This window comes from Oreochromis aureus, linkage group 12 (assembly GCF_013358895.1).
Source record: "Oreochromis aureus strain Israel breed Guangdong linkage group 12, ZZ_aureus, whole genome shotgun sequence".
In the NCBI taxonomy this organism is placed as follows: Eukaryota; Metazoa; Chordata; class Actinopteri; order Cichliformes; family Cichlidae; genus Oreochromis; species Oreochromis aureus.
This window is the reverse complement of record NC_052953.1, coordinates 2,879,117-2,900,325: the sequence shown is the minus strand read 5'-3', so window position 1 is coordinate 2,900,325 and position 21,209 is coordinate 2,879,117. Positions and strand designations below refer to the sequence as shown.

At 43.8% G+C, this 21,209-nt stretch overlaps 1 protein-coding gene across 1 annotated transcript in view; it reads right to left on the bottom strand.

The window, feature by feature from the left end:
• Nucleotides 1-21,209, bottom strand: part of kank1a (KN motif and ankyrin repeat domains 1a) — a 58,099-nt gene that overhangs the window by 15,399 nt on the left and 21,491 nt on the right. The window contains exon 2 of the mRNA XM_031756557.2: nt 13,719-13,848. Coding sequence (XP_031612417.1) covers nt 13,719-13,755 — 37 coding nt within the window. The 5' untranslated portion in view covers nt 13,756-13,848. The remainder of the gene's footprint in view (nt 1-13,718; nt 13,849-21,209) is intronic.

Sequence of the window (21,209 nt, the reverse complement as noted above, 5' to 3'; positions counted from 1 at the left end):
GGGGGAAATAAAGCCAATTTCCTCAAGTTTTCTGATTTTTTGTTTTTGTGAATCGAGCATCTGACAGCTCCCTCTGGAGACAAAGGCCCGGCTGTTTTCTGCTGCGCTGCCCTGAGAGTCACGTCCTGTTTTTTTCCCCTGGTATAAATAATCTGAGAGCACAGTCACGGTCTTGTGCTGTCTGGTTTGGAGGAGTCCCCCTGTGGCACGAGCGCCAACCGGCCGTGTCACATGTGACGGGCAGCTCTGTGGCACGGGCACCCTGAACAGCTGAGCAATGACCTCATCAGCTGACAAATGACGGGGTCGGACAGCAGTGACGGCGAGAAGAGCCCGGGCGTCTGCTGCGGCTAACAGCTGTGAGTCTGAGGGATCACACGACAGTTAGCACAGCGAGGCTGCTGGACTTTATTTCCCTTCTTACAGACCACGTCATCAGCCCTGCCTAAAGCTGTTTGCACAGCCATGAAAAGACGCATTATTCTGGATGAAGTTCCCCAAACTGAGCTCCACCAGTGTGACCAGGCCTGAGCCTTTGAGGAACTCTAAAACAGGACCTGCACCATCAATTCAATTCAATTTCAATTCAATTTTATTTATATAGCGCCAAATCACAACAAAAGTCGCCTCAAGGCGCTTTATATTGTACAGTAGATCGCACAATAATAAATACAGAGAAAACCCAACAATCATATGACCCCTATGAGCAAGCACTTTGGCGACAGTGGGAAGGAAAAACTCCCTTTAACAGGAAGAAACCTCCGGCAGAACCAGGCTCAGGAGAGGCGGGGCCATCTGCTGCGACCGGTTGGGGTGAAAGAAGGAAAACAGGATGAAAGACATGCTGTGGAAGAGAGACAGAGATTAATAACAGATATGATTCGATGCAGAGAGGTCTATTAGCACATAGTGAGTGAGAAAGGTGACTGGAAGGAAAAACTCAATGCATCATGGGAATCCCGGCAGCCTACGTCTGTTGCAGCATAACTAAGGGAGGATTCAGGGTCACCTGGTCCAGCCCTAACTATATGCTTTAGCAAAAGGAAAGTTTGAAGCCTAATCTTGAAAGTAGAGATAGTGTCTGTCTCCCGAATCCAAACTGGAAGTTGGTTCCACAGAAGAGGGGCCTGAAAACTGAAGGCTCTGCCTCCCATTCTACTTTTAAATACTCTAGGAACAACAAGTAGGCCTGCAGTGCAAGAGCGAAGTGCTCTAATAGGGTGATATGGTACTACAAGGTCATTAAGATAAGATGGGGCCTGATTATTTAAGACCTTGTATGTGAGGAGCAGGATTTTGAAATCAATTCTGGATTTAACAGGAAGCCAATGAAGGAAGCCAAAACAGGAGAAATATGCTCTCTCTTTCTAGTCCCTGTCAGTACTCTTGCTGCAGCATTTTGGATTAGCTGAAGGCTTCTCAGCGAGTTTTTAGGACTTCCTGATAATAGTGAATTACAGTAGTCCAGCCTGGAAGTAATAAATGCATGAACTAGTTTTTCAGCATCACTCTGAGACAGGATATTTCTAATTTTAGAGATGTTGCAAAAATGGAAGAAAGCAGTCTTACATATTTGTTTAATATGTGCATTGAAGGACATGTCCTGGTCAAAAATGACTCAAGGTTTCTCACAGTGTTACTGGAGGCCAAGGTAATGCCATCCAGAGTAAGAATCTGCTTAGATACCATATTTCTAAGATTTTCAGGGCCGAGTAGAATAACCTCAGTTTTATCTGAATTAAGAAGCAGAAAGTTAGCGGCCATCCAGGTCTTTATGTCTTTAAGACATTCCTGCAGTTTAACTAATTGGTGTGTGTTACCTGGCTTCATGGATAGATAGAGCTGCGTGTCATCTGCATAGCAGTGAAAATTTATGCTATGTCTTCTAATGATGCTGCCTAGGGGAAGCATGTATAATGTAAATAGAATTGGTCCTAGCACTGAACCCTGTGGAACACCATAATTGACCTTAGTGTCTGAAGAGGACTCTCCATTTACATGAACAAATTGGAGTCTATTAGATAGATATGATACAAACCACTGCAGTGCAGTACCTGTAATACCTACAGCATGTTCTAATCGCTCTAATAGGATATTATGGTCAACAGTATCGAACGCAGCACTGAGGTCTAGCAGGACAAGCACAGAGATGAGTCCACTGTCAGAGGCCATAAGAAGATCATTTGTAACCTTCACTAAAGCTGTTTCTGTGCTGTGATGAGCTCTGAAACCTGACTGAAACTCTTCAAATAAGCCATTCCTCTGCAGATGATCTGTTAGCTGTTTGACAACTACTCTTTCAAGGATTTTTGATATGAAAGGAAGGTTGGAGATTGGCCTATAATTAGCTAAGACAGCTGGGTCTAGAGATGGCTTTTTAAGTAAAGGTTTAACTACAGCCACCTTGAAGGCCTGTGGTACATAGCCGATTATTAGAGATAGGTTGATCATATTTAAGATCGAAGAATTAATTAATGGCAGGACTTCTTTGAGCAGTTTTGTAGGAATGGGGTCTAAAAGACACGTTGATGGTTTGGAGGAATTAATTATTGAAGTTAACTCAGAAAGATCAATTGGAGAAAAAGAGTCTAACTTAACATCGATGGTACTAAGAGTAGCTGTAGATAATATTACATCTGTGGGATGATTATTGGTAATTTTTTCTCTAATGATAAAAATTTTATTTGTGAAGAAGTTCATGAAGTCATTACTAGTTAACATTAAAGGGATGGTTGGCTCAGTAGAGCTCTGACTTTTGTCAGCCTGGCTACAGTGCTGAAGAGAAACCTGGGGTTGTTCTTATTTTCTTCAATCAGTGATGAATAGTAAGATGTTCTGGCTTTATGGAGGGCTTTCTTATAAAGCAGCAAACTATTTCTCCAGGCTAAATGATGATCCTCTAAATTTGTGACACGCCATTTCCTCTCCAGCTTACGAGTTATCTGCTTTAGGCTACGTGTTTGAGAATTATACCACGGAGTCAGGGACTTTGGATTTGAGGCCTTAGTTTTCACAGGAGCTACAGTATCCAGAGTCGCGTGCGTAGTGAGGAGGTAAAATTATTAACAAGATAATCGACCTCTGTTGGAGTAGCGTTCAGATAGCTGCTCTGCTCTATGTTGGTACAGGGCATTGAAGATGATAACAGTGGGTGGATTATATTCTTAAACTTAGTTACAGCACTTTCAGAAAGACATCTACTTTGATAAAGTCTACTCTCCACTGCTGTGTAATCAATTATTGTAAATGTAAATGTTATCAGGAAATGATCAGACAGCAGAGGGTTTTCAGGAAACACTGTTAAATATTCAGTTTCTATGCCATATGTTAAAACAAGATCTAGAGTGTGATTAAAGTGGTGGGTGGGTTCTTTTACATTTTGAGAGAAGCCAATTGAGTCTAGTAACAGATTAAATGCGATGTTGAGGCTGTCATTTTTTAGCATCTACATGGATGTTAAAATCACCCACAATAATTATTTTATCTGAGCTGAGCACTAAATCAGATAAAAGTCTGAGAAATCAGAGAGAAACTCTGTGTAAGGCCCAGGTGGACGATAGATGATAACAAGTAAGACTGGTTTCTGAGTTTTACAGCTGGGGTGGACGAGGCTAAGCATCAGGCTTTCAAATGAATTAAAAGTCTGTCTTGGTCTTTCGTTAATTAATAGGCTGGTGTGAAAAATTGCTGCCACACCGCCCCTCGGCCTGTGCTTCGGGATTTCTGGTAGTTAGAATGACTCGGGGTGTTGATTCATTTAAACTAACATACTCATCCTGCTGCAACCAGGTTTCTGTAAGGCAGAGTAAATCGATTTGTTGATCAATTATTAAGTCATGTACTAACAGAGACTTGGAGGAGAGAGACCTAATATTTAATAATCCACATTTCACTGTTTTACTCTTTGGTTCAGATGTGGATACTGTATTGTTCTTTCTTTGTGATTTTTATGTTTAAGTTGTTTATTGCTGGTTTTAGTTTGTTTTTTGTCTTTTGGGAGCTGACACAGTCTCAATGGAGATGGGTTTTTGGGGGTAGCAGGAGGAGAGAAGCTGCAGAGAGGCGTGTAAGACTGCAACTCTGCTTCCTGGTCCCAACTCTGGATAGTCATATTTTGGGGGTTTAATGAATTTGTCCATATTTCTAGAAATGAGAGCTGCTCCATCCAAAGTGGGATGGATGCCGTCTCTCCTAACAAGACCAGGTTTCCTCCAGAAGGTTTGCCAATTATCTATGAAGCCCACATCGTTTCTGGGACACCACTCAGACAGCCAGCAATTTAAGGAGAACATGGGGCTAAACATGTCACTCCTGGTCTGATTGGGGAGGGGACCAGAGAAAACTACAGAGTCCCACATTGTTTTTGCAAAGTTACACACCGATTCAATATTGATTTTAGTGACCTCCGATTGGCGTAACCGGGTGTCATTACTGCCGGCGTGAATTATGATCTTACTGTATTTACGTTTACCCTTAGCCAGCAGTTTTAAATTTCCTTCAATGTCGCCTGCTCTGGCCCCTGGAAGACAATTGACTATGGTTGCCGGTGTCTCTAGCTTCACATGTCTGAGAACAGAATCACCAATTACCAGAGTTTGACCCCGGGGTGTGTCGCCGAGTGGGGAAAAAGTTGAGACACATGAACAGGTTGGTGGTGTACCTGGGGCTTCAGTTTAAGACTATGCTTCCTCCTCACCGTCACCCAGCCGCCCTCTTTCCCCAGCTGCTTGGGGTCTGCCGGGGAACAGCTAGCGGGCCCTCACGCTATCTTCGGCTGCACCAGCTACAGGGGCCTGGCTAGCTACGGGTGAATGAAGGGTGCGGCCGAGTCTCCAATTCAGTAATCCTGGCCTCCAGAGCTGCAAATATGCTACATTTATTACAGGTATCATTACTGCTAAAGGAGGCCGAGGAGTAACTAAACATCTGACACAATGAGCAGGAAAGTGCAGGAGGGACAGGTGAAGTAGCCATGGTGCTAACGAGTCGGCTACGAGCTAAGCTAAGCTAGCGAAACAGTAAAGAGACAGTGAGTGAATACTTTGGCTATAAATTAGGTAGTGAGTACACAGAAAGGGTGATTCAGATGAAGCACGTTAAGATTATACTATGAAAAAGGGATGTATCAAAAGATTTAAATTAAATTGCTAAGCAGAAAAGCTACTCAGAAACACCACTGTGTTTGAGCAGGAACAGGAAGTGATACTATACCACAGAGCGAGCGAACACCAACACACCAACATCCCACTTTATCTGCCTCAGCAGCCAATGAGAGGAGAGAGAAAAGCACATTTCTGGTTACAATTTGATCATAAAACTTTGACAACTCATTTCCCCCCAAACATCCTGAAGCTTCTGAATGCTAAACCACCACATTACTGTTATGCAGGTCCCCTCAGCTGCACATTTAGTGTATCCGGCCTGATGGTGGAATCGACCTTCTTGCTGTGAGGAAAGCGTGCTAACCACCGTGCCACAGTGCTGCTGTATGTTTTTTTAATTTAGCAAATTTAGGGACTTATCATACTTCCTCTCTTTTCAAAGCAAGAAATAAATAAATAGCTTTCCACCTCATTTTCTCCTCTTGCTCCAAAGCTCACTGCACAGCCTATTTGTGTGGCATGTATGGGAATTTCAGCCTTGTTCTTTCAGCTGTAACCCAGGTGGGGTTTAACGCTCTGATTGCAAGTGCAGAACAAACATACAAACAGAACTGAAACCATTATTTAAGGGTCCAAAAGTGCTTTAATCAGCTGATGAAGTTAAGCCGTTTCCTCAGGTGATAATCATCTGACACTTTTTACAGAAAGTCTAATCGTCTCTGAACTCAAACCCGTTTACAAGCTGAGCTCCAGTATAAACAGCTGGTTTTTGATTCTTTAGTTTCTGGGGGATACACTTTGCTTCTTCTGCTATCCAAGGACATTAAGACCAAATACAGCTATAAGCATGTGCACAGTGTATTAATAAAAGAAGACAGAATAAACAAAAATGCCTTTTTTAGTTAAAGTCGTCCAGCTGAGGAGAGTTTTGGTCACTGCTCGGATCTTAATGCGAGTGCCAACCTAAAAATAACACACAGTGTTGGCCACACAGTTCCCGGCTCTGTCCTACTTCCCTCAGATATTCAAATATTTCTGCCTAATTATCCAAGGTGAGCCGTACGTCTGCAGCAGCAGCGTCTGAACAAGCTCACAGGCCACAATGAGGACTCGCAGCGGCTCAAACAGAAACCTGCTTTGGAGTCAAAGACCAATTCTTCACACGTCCCTTTGCAGCCAAATTCGGCAGCACGCACCGTCGGTAACACGTTTCAGTCGTTTCCATGTCCACAGACATGCGAGCTACGTAAAACACCCCAAACTGGGTCTGAGCTTTTCTCTGCTTCTCCAACCAGCTGCTGAAAATGTCCAGCCTTCATTCATTCACGCCTGAACCACTCAAGCTCTCCGTGTTTACTCTTAAAATATAGGACTGTAGGCCGGCTCGGGCCCTGATGTTGACTCTCTGAAGAAAAATATACAACCTTGCTTATTTTACACCAGCTCTGTAAAAGTTTAAATTTAGAGCTGACGAAAGCCTTTTAATTCCACAGCGCCATCAGACGCTGAATAAATGAGGCTACTGGGCTAAATGTGTCTGCCAGCTGTTTGTTAACCAGAGAAATTTCAAATTAAAGCCAAACTACCTGCTTTCATGGCTGCTTTGTATGCATATATACTTTATTCTGAAATAAATAATAGAAGATAAACAGCTAATAATGGACTGATTATGTGGCCCAGATGTTACATTCCTTTAATTACCAGTTACAGAAGTTTACATCTCACCTTAGAGCACATTTCCTGTCTGTGGACAGTTAGGATGTCAGTAATCTTTAACTACATGCAAAAAAAGTAAAAATAAAAAGCTGTGATCCAGCATTCCTGTTGCCTGGTAACAAATGACTGAATAAGCACACAACCGTGGGATTTGATGCGTATGATTGGAATCATGCGTCTCCAGGTCTCATCACAGCGAGACACCAGCAGCCGGGTCTGGATGGACTCCAGAGACATTTAGGCTACGTTCACACTGCAGGTCTTAATGCTCAATTCCGACTTTTTGATCAAATCCGATTTTTTTGTCTGCTTGTTCACACTACAAATAAAATGCGACAGCAAACGCGCTCTAGTGTGAACCCTCAAAGCGGCCCACATGCGCAAAAGAAGACGTCACACACAACGCGCTCTGTTTAGACCCAGAGCAAACAATATTGTTTGACTGATGGTCCTTAATATAAAGACTTCGGACTTTACGTTTCCCAGTTTTTGCTTTAAGTTATTTTGTTATTTACATAATAATGTAAATAACCTAATAATGATCCTTATTGCTGTTTTAGAGGAGCGGTGCTTCAAAGGATAGTTGCAGATTTCTGTCAGAATCTGCAGATTATACAGTACAAATAAAATGTTCACATTGTCTTCCCAACAGTTTCACTGACATCTACACTGGATGGCCAGGAAGTGTTCGCGATGTCTTCTCCGGTGCTGATAATTGGCGTCTGTCTTGTGTCAGTGACGTAAAAGATGGATTTAATGCGACATGACCGTTCACACAGCAGTCGCTTTCTAAAACATCGGATATGTATCGGATTCAGTACCACATAAGAAAGTGACCCAGGTCGGATTTGAAAATATCGGATTTGTGCCGTTCACACTGTCATACCATGATCGGATATAAGTCGCATAGGGTCAAAAAAAAATCGGATTTGATGCGCTTTCGCCTGCAGTGTGAACGTAGCCTTAGCGAGAGGATCTCAGTTTAAAGAAACATGTTCGCTCTGTATGATCAGCCTGGAGTTCAAGCACTGTTGTTTTGTCCGGTTGGGTTTGGTTCATCATTTTCCTCCTTTGGACAATTTGTTGCTCAGATCTGATAACATCTGCACTTAGGTGTGGTCCAAGACAACAACATTAGGACCCACGCGTGGTGCGCTCCGGGGATATTAGGATAAATGAACTGGTCGTTAGCAATGGGAGATAAAATGAGTTTAGGTCCAGCTACAAAGCACTGGGCCTTGTGGATATCTGAGAGACGCCGACGTCCACAGAAGAAAACACCCGATCAGAGCAAAGTGCCCTTTTATTTAGATTTTAATCTCATCAGTTCTGCCCAACAGCTCACGTTCAATTTAAGTTCCCGGTCAAAGGGGATCGAGTCTCCAGTGTTCAGAAGTCTTGGTCCAAAAAGTCCTGAAATAACAAATAAAACCAAACCTGTTTGGGAACACCCGTTTCACTGTTAGTACCTCACGTGTACATATTTACCAACTCCAATATCCAGTATGCACACGCTGCTTCTGGGTCTGAGAAGTGACGTGTGCCTTTAACCTGTGTTTTTTTTTTAATGTATTTTTTTGGCCTTTATCAGACAGGAAAGTGGGGAGAGGGTGGCAGGAAGTCATGCAGAAAATGGTCTGGGATGGACCCAAACCCCGGCCGCAGAGCGAGGCTGTAGTCTTCAGGTTTGGGACACTGCTGCAGCTCACCTGGTTGCACAGGTACTGACCTAATTAATTAATGGCCACCAGGAGGCGACACCTGTGGTTGAAAAGAGACTAAAAGCCCCACAGCAGGGTGGGAAACTCCAGGCATGTTGAGGAGGTCATTTAGCCATTTAATCAGCTGTGTTGGATCAAGGACACATCTAAAACCTGCAGGACACCGGCCCTCGGGGCCTGGAGTTGGACACTCAGGAAACGAGCAGGTAACATCACAGCTGACCCGTCACAGACCTGTTCCAACTGTATCCAGTTTCTTTCCTCAGGCCGTCACTCTGATCAACACATAGACACTCACATAGTGTCTGTACTTAAACGTCCCCCATACCTGCTGCCAAATCAAAGCATGCTATATAGTCCTTGTGTGCTTATTGTATATAAAGTAACATTGTCAAACCCTTATAACTCCATATCTTTGCACCAGTGCACTTATAAATATGCTACACGTGCCATTATTGTCTGTGATGTTGCTTTTGTCAGTGTTGCCTGTCGTCTATTCGGTTACCTACACTGTGAGCAAAGAAATAACTGCAGCCCAATTCCATGCATGTGTCCACACAATTTGTCTATAGAGTTGATTTTGCAATAATTAACCTTTAACACAACCATCACTACCAACAGCATCCAAGAAGAAACAATTAAAGACTCGTGAAATGCTTGGAAGAAGTGAAAGTGAACTGTATTCAGGGCCGTTCAGGACGTGCAGGGCTGTGCTCCTGCATAGCTGTGAGAGCCAAACATGATGCAAACGCCTGGGTGGAGCAGCCTCCACCCGCCCGACAGCACAGAAACACGGCTCTGATTTTCTCCCTTCAGAAGACGGAAGACTCCAGTTTGCTCTAAACTGAGCTTCATACCAAAGTTTTACGCTTTACCTTATGAGGACTTGAATTTGGTCCCCACAACATGAGTAACACAGAAACACACAGGGAGCCTGGCATTTCCTGGCTCTGCCCGTGAGCCTAATTACTCCCAAACAAAGTAGAGCCAACATTTGATCAACGCTGCAGCAGTTCAACACAACAACAGCAAGACGTGTTCGTCCTCATCTGAACCCAGAACAAAACAAAAACACAGAGTCCATTAAAGCTGCACATTAGGTGCACAGAGGCTGGTCAGCTCGACTGTGGGCTTCTTCCAGGAACTCGCGGGGTCGTGCCAGATGCAGTTGCCAAATTCAACAACCCAGTGCTGTACATGATGATGCAGACTGAGGGAAATGTTTGGGCTTCCTCTGCAAACACTGAGGCACTTTGAAAAAATGTGCCCCTCTCTGGATTTTCTCATAGATGGTCAAGAAAAACATCAACGACAGTCTGCAGGCTGGTTCAAGTCAACCGAGACGCAAATGTGATGATTCAGTTTCAGTTTGTCCAGGTACGCAACAGTTGGAGTTAACGGATACTGGAATTCCTTGGGTTTGAGTTTTTGTTAAATCATTCTCCAGATATATTCAGTAAAATGTTTTCGCTGTTTCACTGAGGCACAGATGTGTTTACCACACACATAACTCTGGTTTAGTGAGTGAAACATACCAGCGTTTCCTAATTAGCTGGTGGGACCATCAGTTTTGGGTGTAAACTTATGAATGTCACAGTTTACTCCTTCAGACATCATGGTTACATTTGGTTTTTAATTCAAGTTTAGGAAACTAACCTGAGCCTAAATGTCAGGAATCTACCATAACACCCTCAGCTCGAGGTCCCGTTCACTTTTATTTACACAGAACAGCAGTTACATCAACCTCTGTAATCTACGAGAGAAAATCCCAACAATCAAACGCCCCCCATGAGCAGCACACGGGAAGAGCTGAAAGGAAGAACTCCCTTTTAACAGGAAGTGCCATCAAACAGAACGAGGCTCAGGAAGGCTCGGCACAGCCACCTCCTTGGACCTCCTCCTTTGACAGAGGAGTGAAAGAAGCCATCAATGTCTACTGTGAATGGCCATCTTTGAACAGAGGGCGGGGCTTACGACACTAACTGTCTGCCATCTATAATCCAGTACTGAGATCCTTTCCCTTCACGCCCACTCACATCCAGGGTGACAAATGAACATGCCATCATAACTTGGAAATGAGATAAATTCATATGAAACTGCACATTAAACAGATACGACTCTGCTCATTGAGATTCAGGACTTTTGGAGGTGGATTTGTGTCTTTTGAAGATACGAGGCAAGCTTCCTGACTGCTAACGCATTAAATGATCCCGATTTAAGTTATGAGTGAGACGAACTCGATCTGAATCACTGCACTGTTCTGCTTCACTGTAGAGGCGCATGCAGATGACAACAATGAAGTGATTAATGCTCAGTGAGACACGGCCACACTTGGCACATCAGCGCTGTTGTGTAAAGACAGTAAGGGTCTGGAGCAGGCAGCACCAGTGAGAGAAACAAACAGTCCATTAGACTTACAAAGGCGCAGCGTCCTGCCCCCTTCGGCTCACATCATTATAAACTCAAAGCTCTTACACAAACAGGGAAGTGATTGAAAGGTACCATGGGGGAGTTTTAAAAGGGCAGCTGGGTCCATTGCTGCTACAGAAACAAAACCACTTCAGTGGGTTTAAAGGAGCTGCAGGAGGTGGCCTCACTGGCCTGATGGCCACCGCGGCGTCCCCGTGCCGACCGGTGCCACTGAAGACCAGTCAGACCCATAATGGTCTGCTCTGAGAGACAACCAGGAGCTGAACCAGGATCTGAGTTTCAGGAGTAACACTTCAGACTGCCCGATGTCAGCTTTGTGTAGAATATAAAATGATCACATCCTGAGAGTGTTTTCACTCCCCACTGGTCTAAAAATCAGGCCAACATTTTTGAGGAGAAGTATTTTAAGATTGTGGGATCAGTCCTGCAAACAGTACTGGAGTCGCATTAAAGTCTGCTGAGGTTTTGTTTGGAAGAAATGTGCTTAATGGTTTGTTGCTCAACGCGCTGAGGCGTCCCACATCTGGCATTTACTCTAATCTGAGAGAAGCTTCACTGCATTCTTGAGCTTCAATATGACAGAAAAGGCATTCGTGGTGTCATGTGGAGGCACAAGTCCCCATAAACAGAACTTATTATACTCCGTGTTCACTGATACCAACATGAAGTGCAGTACCCCTGATACAAATGATAAATGGACTGATGTTCATGTTTTATACGTACAGTTTAAATGCTTCACTCACAACAGTGGGAGTGATTTGGGTTCTTCTCCAGGATCACTCAGTGGTTCCAGGTATCAACCCTGACTCCTGAGCCACAGCCACCTCACGGACGCAGATACATGCAGTACTCCAGTTTAAATATGAAGCTGTTCAATGATTTTGGTTACAATTCTTCAAACAGTTACAAACATGCAGGTTTTCAACTTATTGTTTTGTCTTTTGGTTTTGTAGATTTTTTGTCTGCACTTTCACCTCCTCTGATAGCTCAGATTCACTCCCCCTCACACTGTAGCTGCTTTAGATCAGCTCGAGCCAAGATGATAAGACAGGCTAAAAACAGGAAGTCTGGTGAGGAACAACAAACCCTTCTCAAAATTCAACAAATGCAACATTTTCCAAGTATGAGGTAATTTTTTACCATGATTGAGCAGCCCTCACGGATAGACATTCTTCCCAAAGCACATCAGCCACCGCTACAATAAAAGGTTAAATATCCCCGTCTGCTCTGCATTCTTTCACCACGTCTGCCTGCTGACCACCAACACGACAGAGAGGCTTTTATAACGAGGGGTTCAGCGGTCTGAGGGTTCCTCAGTACACACTTATTGTAGAAGTGGCCACTGAAGCTCGACTTTATCATGTTGAGAAACACATGCAGAGTGGAGTGTGGTGATGGCAGACTGACGCTCAGGACGGCGCTCCTGAAGCATCCGACCAGCATGCTGCACATTCCAGGAGGAAGCAAGAAGCTTCACCCTCTCCCGTTAGTCTACGCAGGAATGAGAGCGTGTGTGCGTGCGTGTGTGCGTTATTTCACACTGAAGCGCAGAAATTCTCTCCCCATGAAAAGTCTTCACCCTTTGTGCTTTGGATATCATCTCTCTCCCTGCCAATAGAGATCTATTAGGTTTTCTCTGTATGTATTACTGTAGGGTCTACCTTACAATATAAAGCACCTCGAGGAGACTGTTGTTGGGATTTTGCGCTGTATAAATAAAAGTTTGTAATTATCCCCATAAAAAGGGAGGATTATCATACAGCCAAAAAAAGTCACACTGAAAAAATTAAAATCCCATCCCCGATCTCCATATAATCACTCAGCTGGCTTATTATGATTTAGATTATGAGGATGTTACTGTGAACCAGCTCATCCATCCTCTTTTACCCACTTAATCACACTCAGCGTCGCAGTCAGGCTGGAGTCGCAGGGTGAATGGTGGGCTTCGCCCTGGACAGGTCGCCAGTCTACCACAGAGCTAACATGTTTACGAGACACACAGATAATAACATGATTTTATTACTGTATGTATCGAGTCTATGTAAACAAGTCATCCAGGTGTCCCTAAACTAAAAACTAAAACATCGAGTTCAGAAATAGCAGGTGGACGAGCAGCGGCATGAGAATGGACTTTTTGGTTTGTAAGGGGCGTGGTTTGAACGGCGTTGGGCGGGGCTGCTGTGCTGACAGACAGGTGTGTGGTCCCATGTTCCTCCTGACGTCATACAGAGCCAAGAGTAAAGAAAAATAAAAAACTTTTGATCATAGGGATCCTTCGCTGATATGTTGACCTCATTTGAAACACCCACCACAGAGCATGTGTGTATGAGCTCACACTTATTCACACAGCTGTTAGAGGTTGTTCAGTGTTTGAATACAAGTTTGCACAAACAGCGTATGAAGATGTTAAACTCTAGTCTTGAGGTCTGAAAAGTTACTGGATGACTCGACTAAAATTACTTCTTGCAACTCATGGTGTTTGTGTCTAAAGAGCCGGAGCCAAGACCTTAAATATACCAGGATGACTTAAGCTTGAAACTGGACCCCTAATCCCACTTCAGTCCCATTGTACCCCTGACCACCACAGCCACAGAGAGCACATCTTAGTCACTGAGGCAGCCAGTAACCTTTAGACATGCAGGGACACATTTACCCAGCGTCTCCCTCAAACTGCTCTGCAATGAAATAAGGTCAAAGATATGCTTGCAAGAATGAGACGCATACAGGAAAGATTAAACACACACGTTACCTGGGCCATTGCCGTTCACCTGCACGGTTTGAGCCATGGGTGCAGCTGCGTGCTCTCAGTCCAACAACAAGACTCAGTGCCGTCATGCGACTGCCATGCAGCAAGTCCAGCTTACCATGCAACCTGCAACCTGAGACAGAACACAAAGGAGTCCCGTTAGTGACGCACACAGGTGAGCAACAATTAGGGAAAAACAACACGACAACCTTTCAAAGATTAAAAAGTGTCAGTAAAGGAGGTCATTTTATCAGCAGTCAGACTTCAACACCTGGTTCCTTTTTAAAGTTCACATGAAAACAGAGCGCTGGCTTTCTGACCTTCAGTGCAACTTGAAATATGTGAAGTGTGAGTGCACGTATTTGACGTTTTGTTACGCTGAAGCGTTTCTTTGTGGCAGCTGAAGCCCGGCCGGCCTCCGCTCCTTCACAGGTGTGTTTGCATCCTGACATTTAGGAGCACAGAGGTCCTGTGTGCAGTCGGCTGCTCATCATCAATGGACACATTATGAGCCACAAAACAAAAGAGTCGTTGTCATCTTAGAAGAAGCAGCAAACATAAGAGGAAAACTGGAGTCAGCAGGCCAGAGAGGGAGGGGGAGGGGGACGGGGGTCAAATCTTGAGATGTAGATGAGGTTCGATACAGCTGAAACCTTTGACCTTTACACTGAACACTTGTGACTCTGACAGCTAGAGATCAAGAGCTCAGCCCCGCAGTGGTAACAGAGTCGAGGACAATCTAAGACTTTTACGATACACTCGGTCTTACTCGATTAGAGATATCAGGGGTCAGTGAGGTCGCATACCTCAGGAACAGGAGTGGGCCTCAAGGGCCGGTGTCCTGCAGGTTTTAGATCTCACCCTGGGTCAACACACCTGAATCACATGATTAGTTCATTACCAGGCCTCTGGAGAACTTTCATACAGGACCTAAAGGCGTTGAAGATCAGCTGGGACCAAGCTGAGACCTCCAGCAAACACCTGAAACATTCCCCAGCAAAGTCAGAGTTTAACCAAGTATCCAAGAAGCACACAAATGTACTCACGTTGGTGAATGAAAAATAAACATCAGAAAGCATTCTTGGTTATTATCCTAACCGTCACTTACAGTTTAATGTAACGATGCATATAAGTGTTATACAGAAAGGGTATTTAAACGCGTCTATCCAACAGCTGCACCTGCTGTGACGACATCCAGCCGACGGCCACATAATGTGTCTGAGGACCATGTGAAAGGTCACTTTGTCAGTCAGCTGCATCATCAGTAAATCATTGTTTAGAGTGTGCAGCCAAATAAAGCAGCGTCGTAGTGTCATTAGGCCGGAGCCTCCAAGTCCTGACCGTTCGTCACCCCGGGGAGTTATTATAGACGCGATACAGAGACGAAGGATTGAGAGCAGCTTTTACAGAGCACACAGAACCCTTCCAACACCCAAATAGACTGCAGGCATGTTTGTTCGCCTGCCTCACACTTAAAACCGGCTCCAGCATGTCACACAAAAAAAAAAAAAAAAAAAAAAAAAATATGTGTAGAAGAAATGGCCACTAACATTTAGAGATGCATCAATATGACGTCTGACGTCGCTCAGATCCTGTCGCACAAAGAGCCGGGTCATTGGGTGAAATAAAATAAAAAAAATAATATACAATAAATCTGCTATTTTAGGACACGAAAGCAGTTCTTGGATAGAAAAGTCAAACAGCCATGGACCAAATAAATAAAAGTCTTTGCCTAAAAGTGATACAGATTCATGAACCGGTCTGTTGAGGTGAAGAGAGACGAGCATAAAAGGTGGAGAGCTCCTGCTCCTTCACACCATGAAACTGGTTGTGGTGGTTCAGGGTGCCTCCTGGCCTCCCACTAGGAAAATACCCCGGCTGGGGCAAACTCAGAAAATGCTAGGGATTATTCGGCATGGCAGACTTGGTTGCTCTAATGCAAGACAGCTGGAAAAGGTGTTTGTGGAGGAGGTCAGTGTCGAGCTGTGGGCGGCTGGCCCATTTAAAACATTACGATTACAATGGATTAGCCTGAGCCTGCTAACACCTACTAATGGGACTCAAAGGGCTCGACATCCAACACTGATGAACTGAGATACCTGAGACAAAAGGTAACAAACACAAACAAAGCAAAGGAAAAGGTTTCATGCAGCGGCTCTCCAGCAGCACGAAGCTTAATAAGCAATTCAACACATACAGACAACTTCCTTTTGCCAAGAACATGCAAATTATTCTCCAACTGAAGGGAAAATAAATAAATAATATACAGACTGACCAAACATCTCCCACATGTCCTGTTCCATGAGCCGCCAGAACACAAACCTGCAGGAAGTAGCAGGAAATCCTCAGCTAAGACTCAGAGGAGAGAAAGTAATAAGAGGCGGAGTCTATTTACTGTTCAGCTTTGCACCACCACTGTGGGTGAAGCCATCATACCTGGAGTCAAAGCATCAGCCTGCTTTTAATTCACTATAGGGCTTAAAACAGTCACAGGTCACTTTTATGAAACTGTTTCCAGGAGAAAAAATAAAATAAAGACGCACCAATTTAAAAATCAGCCAATACTGACAGACATCAATATATCTGCAAGTTTGATTTGTTTGTTTTTCCCTGAGTGAAGACACTGTGATGAAGAGCTGAGACTTTATAGTAATTACAGGAATAAATAATGAAAAAGTGAAACAATAAATCTGCAGGAATGAACAGACTGCAGAATTCTGAAATGATAATTCATAAAATATCAATAAAACTGAAAATAAAAATATTTATTTTAAAGGATTATTTCTGAATTCATTCATAATAAATCAGAAGTTTAATCAATTAACAACATAACCTATAAAAATAAACAGTAATCCTTATAATCCAAACATGATATACTGGCCCAGGAATATTTACACTCGTACTGTAAATACTGAAGTTATATATGAACAAGTTATAAGAACATTTAGTGTTGCGGAGAGAGAAAAAAGTCTTTATAAACTGCGGCACTCCCTGGGTTCAAGTCTGTATATAACAGATGTTTAACCAAAGGATTTCTTTAAATAGATTTTATTCCTCCTCTTCCAAGTTGAATTTTTCCTTGTTGTGCAAAAATCTTTTCTCACAAATATTTAGGTGGAAAAAAAGCCTTTAATATAAAACATGCTCATCCTTTTTTAAAAAAAAATAAGTAACAAAAAACCTTCTGTGAGGTTTTTAAGGACTAGTCTGCACATTCCTGCAGTTAATGATCGACATAAACTCAGTCTTTGGTATTTTCATGATTACCTGCAGGTGCTTACAGACTTTCCACCCACACTTCAGTGCTTTAAAAAACAAACCAGAATCAGTGTGTGTGCAGCCTCGCACAGGGTGAAGCTGCAGGTGGAGGCCTGAGAACTGATCCAGAGTCACACTAACCACAAACAGGAGTTCTCACACACACGACAGTGACACCTCCCATCATAATAATGAAGCTGCTTACCTGTAACTCTCATTCTAACTTCCTGCCCCTTCACGCAGGTACAAACACCACAGAGTGAGCAGCCCTCAGACACGAGCCTGCACCCAGCAGCCCTCAGAGTGAGCGCTACGTTTCACGGCTAAGATTAGACGACTTCCTCAGATGACAGCCAAACGATCCGAGTCCTATAAGAGGAAACAGGACTTTAAGGCCGTTTGGGTGGAACGACCCCTCCGCTGGGCCTCCAGGTGAAGCACGCGGTCGGCCGGCGAGGGTAAACACCCTTCGCCCTTCAGCTGAAGCGCGGCTAATGAGCCAGGCAGCTGAACACAATGGAAAACCTTTCAGATGGTTGCACATCAAGCAGCACGGCAGAGTTTCTCAAGGCTCAGCTGCTGAAGGTGAAGACAGAAGGGCGAACAACAAAAACCACCAAACCCTCCCCAAGCAGAGCCGTGGAGAGATTCAGGTCTGATGTAGGACAGCAGAGGGTCAGAGGTCAAGCTAAGCAAGAACCCATTTCTGCCCATATTCAACAGAAAACTGATTTAATCAGTGAATAAAAAGAAATAATGCAGCTGAACTCATCTTAACCACACATTTCATTATAATATCAGACCACACAGGATAAAAACACTCCACAGAAACACCCCACTCAGGATCAGATCTCAGACACTCAGAGCTGAAACACTCTTTAAAATAAACCCACCAGAATAAAAAAAACAAAACATACCCATTTCAAATAAACTCGATTACCTGCTGGCCAAGCTCTCCCAGCCAATACCCTCTGAGGTAAACCGTTGCCATGACTACTGCATACAAATACAGGACATCCATATTCAGCGAGCTGATCATAAGCGTGATCAACATGGCATGCATTAACACGTCTAACGTGTCAGGTGTCCGCCCCGCTCAGGTGAAACTGCTTTGTCATTAGTACTAACAGACTATTGAACCGGGTTGGTACTCAGTGTGGTCTCCCTCAGGGCTCCATGTGCAGCGATCTAGAAAAATAAAACCCACTGTTAATCTAATCAACAGCTTCAATGACATTTCTTCACCACTGTTACGCTGACCAACAACTCACACTGGTACCATTACGCACTGGTACCATTACGCACTGGTACCATTACACACGATGCCTTTACATTTCTTCAGTCTCCGCTCTGCGGCTCTGACAGGACGCTGGCACGTCCCACAGTTCCCACTGAACACAGTGTTACCAGTTATTATAGTTTTAAGTGTTCATAAACAAAACTTCTCCCACTTACAGTAAAGGTAGCAGAGCAATAAACAGCTGTGGAATCGTGACCCCGTGTGCTCTGTAAGGCAGAGCGTCTGCCTGCAGTCAAACTAAATATGAAGCCCATGTTTGTCATTAAAATCAGGATTTCTGCTTCATAAACTCCACATCATATTTTTAATCTCCGACATCATTCAGTTTCAAGAGGAGTCACTTTAAACGTATTCAGAGTCCGACTCTGAGCCTTTCCTGTGAATCACAGCTTCCCATTTAAACAGAGCCTCACTCACCGCACTGACCAGAACAAATCCACGGCTGATCTCAGGATCTCAGGAGCTTCAAACTCCTCGAGCAGTAAACTTTTGAGAAAGCCGCAGAGCGCCGACACAAACCGGAACAACCCGTTTGGTTCCTTCTCAGCTGTTAAATAATTTTCAAGCGTGCACGCACAGCTCTGAGCCCGCAGCGGCAGGTGCGACTCCTCTCCACCTGGAGGTGCGTCTGTGTTTGACAGAAACCCAGCTACATTATTTACTGTGACAGACACCTGACGAGCTACACAAACAGACACACGAGCATTCAAAATGCGTCCTGTGCCGTGCTCGAGTCAGTACGAGTACACATTACCTTTAAAAAGTAATACAATACTCAATTACTCCCCGGAGCAAGTCATCCCAGTACTCCTCACATTACGTTTGCATTTCTCCATAACAAAACCTCACATAATTCCCCATTTAACACAAACCTGCAGTCACGCAAGTGACACAAGCCCTCGTCTTAAAGACGACAGCCGAGCTCTTTAAGTATTCGAGTACAAACAGCCGAGAGAAAGGTGAACAAGCCCAAGAGCACTTCAGCAGAAGCAGGTACAGGTAGAAATGAGCTCTCTCTTTCAGTGCTTAGTTTGTTTCTGTGCAACAAAAATAAAATGTCCACATGTTTGCCACTACTTTGTGTGCCTGGCGCCACCATCTTCCTTTTCTCTGCACACAAAAAGTAATCTGATTACACCAACACAAAGCTGTTTAAGGGGAAAAAAAGGAGACTCATAATCTGTACCAAAATAATGAGTTTCTGAATGTTTTCTAAATGAGTATGAAGTTTATCCTTTAAATGTTATTTGACTTTACTGTGTTACCCTCTTAGTGAAGTGAAGCTAAACCAAGCGACAAACAAAATGTTAAAACACTTTGTTTGGATTGTCAGTCAAACAGGAAGGAGCGTCTCCTATTTAAGATTCCAGGAAATCTAATGAAGCATGTTTGTTACTGAAGGAATCCCAACGTGGAGGACGACTTTCATTTACGGATAACATTTTGTCATTTATTCCTGGAGACGGCGTGGCTGGGAAGGACATGTTTTAGTCTTGGTTTTGTTTCCATTTATTTCAGGAATAACAGAAAAAGATCAGTGAACAGTTTTAAAGTTCTTCATCGCAGTTTTCAAACATGCAGCTTTTTCATGTGCAAAAATAAAATGTTTACAATATCAAAATACTGTTGAATACCAACATGTTTTATTAATAATTGAACTTTAAATGTCATTTTCCTGAACAATGAGGTTTATCATACACATTTTTAACATCAGTCTCTCAAATCTGGCTTTAAAGCACATACGTGAAAACAAAGTTTCCAACGATTCTTCCTAAACGTGACATCAGGCTCGCGGTGATCCACGCCGTTTTTGTCAGAACAGTCACGCGTGGCATGCATCACATCTACACACATAAAGAAGTTCAAGCTGACAGGATGTGGTGCCAGATTTTCCACTGCAGTAAAACAAAGACTTGAGGCTTTTTTGTGTCGACAGTAAACAGAACGAGAAGTTACCAGAGGGCCGTTAAGGCTGCAGACCTGCTGCGCTGAATATTCAGCAGAGCTGTTTTTCCCCTAATAAAAGCAGAGGCTCCAGCTTTAATGGAGGGAAAAAGCCTCAAGAGGAACCGGGATGTTTTCATTCAGATAATCAGGAAAAGCTCAGCAGCATAAAAACACAACAGCTGCACGTGGAGCATCGAGTTCATCTAGAATTTAAAATGTAGAGGCAAAGTTAAACTGAAGGAAATGGCGTGCTCCTGTGCTGCAGCGCTAACATGTGCACGAGCGCAAACGTGACTAATTGCAGAACAAGCAGTAGCTGCTTGTCATCTCAGCTCTGCATCTGGGCCTCATTAGGAAATGCCTTTGAAGCTTTGGAGGAGAAGCTGCTGTGCCGACCGTGGAGAAGAGCCGGGCCAGGCGAGGAGGCCGGACGCGCTGACGAGCTCTACAGTTTGGCAGCTGCAGAGTTGGCTCTGCTCAACTGTTCACTTCACTTTGATGGAGCCTGTCGAGTTTGACTCTGGAGAGCTGTGACAAAGCCTTTCAATTATTCCACCAAGGAGGGAGGACGCCGGAAGAACGAAAGGATTGCGTCCCCTACTTGGCATTTTTAAAAAGAGAAGTCACATGGGCAGAGGTGGGAGAGAAAAGGATAAAAGTGAAGACTTCCCATCTTCAGGGAAGCTCAGGAATCTTTTCCAGCAGCTGATTAATGCCAAAAAATTCACACCAAGTTTGAAGAAGTTCATGAAACGCAGAATAATGATGGTGAACAACAAGGTTAAGAGTGCCGGGCTGTGGCATCAATGTATCACAGAACTGATACTGAACTCAAAGTTGAGGCTCGCAGAATAAGTCAGGCTAGCACATGTGAGCTCAACACATGACAATGGAAAGAATAAAGACGGGATTGTATTTTTGCTGTTCTATAGACGTCTCTTATGGTGACGATCTTTGGGGAACAAACTCTTTGGATCTCTGTGATAAAC